We start from the raw sequence: 6,534 nt of genomic DNA on the forward strand, positions 1-6,534 counted from the left end.
AAATAGACTTTTCTACCCAACAAGAGAGAGAGAGAGAGAGAGAGAGGAGAGAGTAATCATTATTGTTACGACAAAAATAAAGTAAAGAAAAGGGCAATATTAATCAGAGAATTTATGGTAGAATAGAACACGTGATGCAGGACCGTCATGAAATAGAGACAGGTAGGTATATTGTTAGGTCACATTGTCCAAATTATTAATACGGTTGAAGAGTCGTGTCATGTTTATATTTTTCAACAACAAAAAAAAGGAATTCACTAGTATTTGTTATATATATCATTTGACATTTATTCTCACATGTAGAATAGTAACTGTAGATCTTATTTTGCAATTTCAAAATCATTCGACAGGGAAAAAATAACAGTAATAATTATTATAAAAATATGTTTCGACTGGTAAAGCAAATTGTGGGAGATTGTAATTTGATTGGCATCTATACCTTCAAGCACTGAGAAGAATGAAAGATGAGAAAGGAAACAATAAGTAATAATGAACAGTAATAAGCATAGATGGCAAAGCTTACCGTCACCCGTCTGGAAACAATATTAAACTGTACATACGATGAATTTTTGACAGTGCCAACCAAAACTTGCATTACTCCACAACAGTGACCTCATGATCCACCCTCCAATAGTTTGCATCATTGAACTCCATCCCACCATCCGATTTCTCCTTTTCTGCTACCTTTGGAATTACGTGCCTCTTCAATGGTCCAGCTTCCCCAACTATTCCTTCTTTTAAAGCCTGCTCCATTGCTTTCTCCGTACCTTCTAATTCAACCCCTATGAATTCAACATCCTCTTCAAACAAAGACGGAACTGCTGATGGAGATTCTTTACTTGTCTCACTCTTCACTGATCCCTCACTCGAATCCATGGAGTTGGAGGATCCATTTGGAAGCATGGATTCCCCATCTGAAGGCGGCCCTCCATCACTCATCGCCGAATCAGTATGACTCGGTAGGTTGAACCCTGAGCTGTCGTCATCAAGAAATGGATTCCTGCTCGAACCGCCTACTTGCAGATCCAAAGGTTCTCCCCATTCCACCCACTCAAGTACAGGTCTAGCTCCAAACATGTTTTTTTCTTCTGGTGTGTCTCCATCGATCATGGAATCGTTGTTCAATCCAGTCATCGGGTTGGAAGTACACGTGCCATTATCATTCACCTCATCCTCCTCTCCAACTACCACCTCATCATCACTACTGCTGTTACCACCATTTGCAGTGCCGTTCAAGTTAATCTCATGCATCATCTCTGAAGGGGATATGCCTGTTGGTGCATTACCGGTTCTGTCGTCTTGGAAGGCAAACCAGTTGGAATTTGTAAAAAGACTACTGCATTAGAAAAACATGGTTTGTAATCTCCAGTAATATGGATACTTCAACAAAAGAATATAACCCCAAACTGTACATTTACAATGCAACTGTCATTGGTGGCTCTTTAACAACATCCACCCATCTGGAGTGCCCATCGTGAACCTCAGATTACAATGAGCTATCTTGCTTGGACTTGGGCGTGAATGATGGATAGGGGTATGGTCATAGTTTTCTAAGCTTATCCATATATTTGGATGATCTTTAGAGACCATATCCACATATCCATACCATATGTCAAACATAGGCACTTCCACAAAAATAAGGAGTCGAAGCAACCTAAACCATAACTAACGAACAAGAAGAAAACTCACCTCCCCTGCTCATCACCAAGCCTCAAGGATGATATGACAACCTCAGCAGGTTCATCATCAAAGTATACATCCTGCAAAGTAAAAACATATATTAATGGTAGATTTTGATGTTAACAGAAATGATAAAAACCCCTAATTGTTTGGTTTCTCCATCACTCATGCTGTTCTTAACACAACCCTCAGTTATGTCACCATAAATTTCTTTAATAGGCAAAATAGAGAAGCCTTTGGAATAACAAGTTAATGGCAGGTCAAGCACAGAGATGATTTCAGTTAATCAAAAGAAACTGGAGCCACTCACATCATCATCTCGATCAAGAGCACCATGGTCCTGAAAACAGTTAATAAGAACAATAAGTAAAGCAAACAGGTAGAATTTAAGATACTGTTACGAAAAGTCAAAATACATACTCCGTTATCATCATTGCCATAGATTTTATATTTGAAAGCTTCACTTAGGTTATTTGCTAAAGCTGCAACATCATAATCTCTATCATGAATATCATCCTCGTCACTGTCCCGTGTTCTGTCTTGCAATGATGTTGGGCGACTGCACATGAGAAGGAAAAGCTATAATGTGTTACAACATGGACAGAAAATTGGTACACTATCAGAAGCTCCACATCGTACACATAACAGAAGAGACCTCGGAATCCATGAGTACAAGAACTCTCACTATTCACTAATAAAAACATATATAAGAGATGATTGACCTTCAATCACATCCTACTAATCTGTCTGCAGTACATATAAGAAGATAAACAAGAACATACCCACAAGCCCATCGATAAACATTTTCAACTGCGTTACGTTCTAGCAGAATATTTGCTTTCCATTCATTCCATTCGCTATTTTCCTATATAATATGAACTCAAGTCAGAAAAATCACAAAAAATATTTATTTAATAAAGAATCAAAGCAAAATATTCTAATTCATCATATCAATCCAGCCAAGCATTTCCTGCCAAGGAAAGAAACCACTAATGTGCCAAATACAAAAACTAATTCTAATGAACTTAAATCAGATTTACCAAACCACTAAAAAAATCATACCCTAATTTAATTTTGACAGAAGCAATAAATACAACATTAGCAAGCAGCCAATTCCACACCTGTAGATATGCCTTAATACAGCTGTTGCTGCTTCCCAACTGTATAAGTTTGTTTGAAATACGTGTAATGTGTCCAATGTTTCCTGCCCGTGGTGCACGTTTTCCAGCAGCAGGTAAAATTGGCTGTTTAACCAGAAAAGAGGTTAAGTTGACCGCGCACTCAGGAAGCAGTTAAAACAACTTCTAGTTAAATCAGTTAAACACACGTTAGCAGAATGCAAAATAGAAATATGATTAACATCTACCAGATTATTGTCACCAGAAAGAATTGGTTGCTTGTCAGTTTGGAGAAATCTCCCAATTAAATCACACTTGTGGAGAAGGTGATCAAGTATTGCATCATTCTTGCTCTCCAGACATGATAATATTATATTCTCAACATGATGATGTAATGCATTGTTGAATGGATACCTGTATAATTTGAAATAAACAAATGAATCTTAGCCTCCTAAAAGAAATGATCCGCCACCTCCTAAAGAGGACATCAAGCATATTTAACCAGATACAAACTTCCAACTGTTTACTCATTCAAGATAACAAGTTTTGCAAGAGCTTACTCAAAGAAAAGATCAAGAACTCGTTGAATGGTTCCTGAGCTGACCAATTCCTTCTCTGCAGCTTCATTTCCTGTTCTCAACAGGACAGCAATGAACTCCACAATCTGAAAATAAATAAATAAATAAATAAGTTACAATATAAAACATTAATAACAGAATAAATTATGATACAGCCCTGCAAAAAGCCTGATATGCATTGTGAACAAACACCAAATAAATCAAAGAGGTGCCAAGTTGAGTATCCGTGTTGGTTGGCAAACAAAACTTCTTTCAAAATATAAGATGAACCTTCAGGCGATGCTTCCCCAGAGGCGGCCTCAGTTCTCCATATGTGGTAGGCAAAATCTTCTCATCGGATGAAACATTCAAAAGTATGAGTAATTCACCTACACAACAAGCAGCAGTCTTCAACACCATGGCTAAAATGAAAGCCAACATTTTACATGTGCCTAGGAATATATGGAAACTATTACAACTTTCAGAAAAAAGCTCCACTCACCAAGCTTAGGGAGCATTGCATTGATAGTCTCTGGATTTACAGGGATTGGAGGCTCATACATATGTTGATTTCCGAAATAATGCATTAAGGGAGAAGCAATAGCTGATCTCTTTGGATCCAACAATGAGATACAAACTGAGAGAGAGTGTACAAGGCCATATTTTGAATGTGAATCTTCCAATGCATGACCAAATATCCTTGCAACAAAACTGTTGTTGAACATATGCAGAATTATAGGTCAAGTCAAAAACATAAACACGATGTAGAATCAAGACGGTGATGCAAGTAGAGAAGAGACAAGAAGGAACTAGATCTCACAAACCTTGGACTAGAGAGCTTATTGGCTAAAGGTGAGGGCGCATTCCGTGTTATTGCACATAATGTTTCTGCTGCATTACCATGAACCTCAGGTTCACACTGGTCATTGTAAAAAACAAGTTGTGAGACTCATTACAACGTACAGTATGCCATTAAAAAGACAAAACGAAAGATTTGCACATACAGATGGATTCAATTTATCCACGATCATTTCCAGCAAATTGCTATCAGCTAACCATTGCATTACATCCAAAAAATTAGGATAAACATGATCATCAGCACCTACTAACCGAACCAAAACCTGCAAAAAAGGCACAATCTTACATCAAGTTTCACCCAAAAATATTTAACGAAAAGCCATATAAAATCCACTACTGCAATAAAACACCACAGAATATCTCAGGTACCTCCATGATGGATGTTATTCTTATCAAATCAACCAGTTGGCGCAACACATCTTGATGTGCCTGTTAACAAGAGGCCCCAGTTAATCCGTATAAATAGATAACTATACAACAGTCTATCCTTTGTGGTTAAGGGATCATAAACCACTGAAAAACTCAATTTTGTCAAGCAAATCACAATGTGATTGTAAACACAAAAGCTTTACTTACTTGGACGTACTTCATAAGTGAAATAGTCTTCCGTAGCATAAGGCATATAACAACCTAAATTTCAAAGGAAATGAAACTTAACAAGTTGTAATAAATACAAAAAAGTAGCATTAATAGAAAACTGGTCGTAATAAATACAAAAAGTAGCATTCATGGAAAACAGGACACGAAAAAACAAGGGGAAATAAACAAAATAATCAGAAAATGAACAACACACCTTACTGAAATAACCAGCTAGCAAAGCACTGTGAGGACGGTTAGGTTCCAAGAAGGAGAAAAGCAAGTTCACCAACTGCAACAAAGAGGAGAGTGTATGAAACAAAGTCATAGCAATTTCCATAACTCAAGATGTATAATCAATAATGAAAAAGAAACTCATACCTCTTCATCCTCGATTAAAGTCTTCAGAATAACATCGATCTCACATGTAAAGATCTCGCAGGCAATGAATGGGAATCTAGACATGAAAATGAAAAGATCATTTAGAAAGGGTGGAATTAACATCAGAAAAGTTACAAGGAAACAGAAAGAAAAAAGTCAGTTCCTCAGTCCAGATGAAAATGACATACTTGAAGGTCCGTTTGCTGTCAGCATTTTCTGAAGGTTCATCGACAATATACCGTAATAACTGCTCAACTTGAGCTCTATCTCGCAGACTGTACGTTAAAGAATTAAGTATAATGAGCAAGAAGCAAGACTGATTCAAAATCAGTTTATATAATGATCACTTCACAAGTTTAACTGTAGCGAATAACTTCTGAATTCCAACAAAGTAGGAACTGGTAGAATATAAAAACATAATAAAAATTAAGAAAAGGCACAATGTGATATAGTGGCAAAAGTTACAAATTGATGAGTCGACTATTTAAAGCTTTGCACTCTTGGATTATTTCTTCCTCGTCGAGAAGCTCTTCCAAAGTAAAGTTTTCCTTGTCTAAAATCGACTCCACCTACAAAAATTACCAGTCAATGAAACTAACCGAAATCCCAGGAAATACACAACAATATCACTAGAACAATTCGTTTAAAATGGAGAACCAGCATCAATCTAAAATGTAAATCCAGCTAAACATATCTGCACAGTTTAAATGTTTTTCGCAAATTAGATAGAATAGCAATTAGCACTGAATAAGAAAGTTCAGCTTCAAAATAAAGGAACTCCAGCCACTTCCAACTAAAAAAAGAGCTTAAAAATAAAAGTGAATACATCGACTTGAATAAAATGAAATTTCCCAACGATGAGAACAAATCTAAGTCACTGAAACTACTATGTTGGCATCAATGAATCCAGAGTAAATTTCAAATTAACTACCAGAAAGAATATATAGATATATATTAATGAAAATTAAAAATACTCATTACGCCGTATAAGATTAGTCTCACAAAAGGAAAGAAGATCAAAAGTAGAACGTAAAGCATTGAAATAAAAACTTAAAATTATTTACATGTAATTAATGAATGAATCAATTAATTTAGGATTAAAATTACTCACGGGAGAAGAAGCAGAGAGAGATGTGAGACTCCAAAACATGGTAACAAGAAGCAACGATCAAGCAGACGAGCTGAATAGATCTGGAAACCCTAAAATTAACCAGAGAATCTATGAAATGTCCAAAGATTGCTCAAAAAACGGCGAGATCCAAAAAAGATAAAGAAAATCTAAAACCCTAATGCTTGTTGGTGTTAAAGAGAGACCAAAAAGTATTTGAAGGGAAAACAAAGACGAAGGCTGTGAAAATAGCAAT

General features: G+C 36.3%; 1 protein-coding gene across 3 annotated transcripts; it reads right to left on the reverse strand.

Annotated features, from left to right (window-relative positions):
* Positions 1 to 470: 470 nt before the first annotated feature.
* LOC120203255 (serine/threonine-protein phosphatase 6 regulatory subunit 3-like) lies at positions 471 to 6,534 on the reverse strand. Of its 3 annotated transcripts, none has more exons than XM_039203576.1 (19): positions 6,282 to 6,534; positions 5,636 to 5,739; positions 5,359 to 5,445; positions 5,171 to 5,246; positions 5,007 to 5,081; positions 4,790 to 4,843; positions 4,583 to 4,642; positions 4,360 to 4,476; positions 4,180 to 4,274; positions 3,858 to 4,066; positions 3,647 to 3,744; positions 3,359 to 3,462; positions 3,047 to 3,212; positions 2,802 to 2,924; positions 2,463 to 2,545; positions 2,101 to 2,239; positions 1,991 to 2,020; positions 1,690 to 1,760; positions 471 to 1,336 (listed from the first exon to the last, which is right to left on the reverse strand). In XM_039203576.1, exons 1-19 carry the CDS (start codon positions 6,318 to 6,320, stop codon positions 595 to 597), a joined length of 2,472 nt encoding a protein of 823 aa, XP_039059507.1. In that variant the 5' UTR covers positions 6,321 to 6,534; the 3' UTR covers positions 471 to 594. The 3 variants fall into 3 exon arrangements, with proteins under 3 accessions (XP_039059507.1, XP_039059509.1, XP_039059510.1); XM_039203578.1 differs by having other exon boundaries at positions 471 to 1,333; positions 6,282 to 6,533; XM_039203579.1 differs by having other exon boundaries at positions 1,162 to 1,335; positions 1,693 to 1,760; positions 6,282 to 6,521.

This window comes from Hibiscus syriacus, unplaced genomic scaffold (genome assembly GCF_006381635.1).
Source record: "Hibiscus syriacus cultivar Baekdansim isolate YM2019G1 unplaced genomic scaffold, ASM638163v2 tig00009499_pilon, whole genome shotgun sequence".
Lineage (NCBI taxonomy): Eukaryota > Viridiplantae > Streptophyta > Magnoliopsida > Malvales > Malvaceae > Hibiscus > Hibiscus syriacus.

Bases quoted from the DNA above. Each gene is read 5' to 3' on its own strand.
- LOC120203255 (XM_039203576.1), bottom strand. From the start codon at position 6,320: ATGTTTTGGAGTCTCACATCTCTCTCTGCTTCTTCTCCC. The intron at 2,546-2,801 runs GTGTGGAATTGG...CATATTATATAG, and splicing joins GTATTAAGGCATATCTACAG to GAAAATAGCGAATGGAATGA. The intron at 2,021-2,100 runs GTATGTATTTTG...AACTGTTTTCAG, and splicing joins ATGGCAATGATGATAACGGA to GACCATGGTGCTCTTGATCG.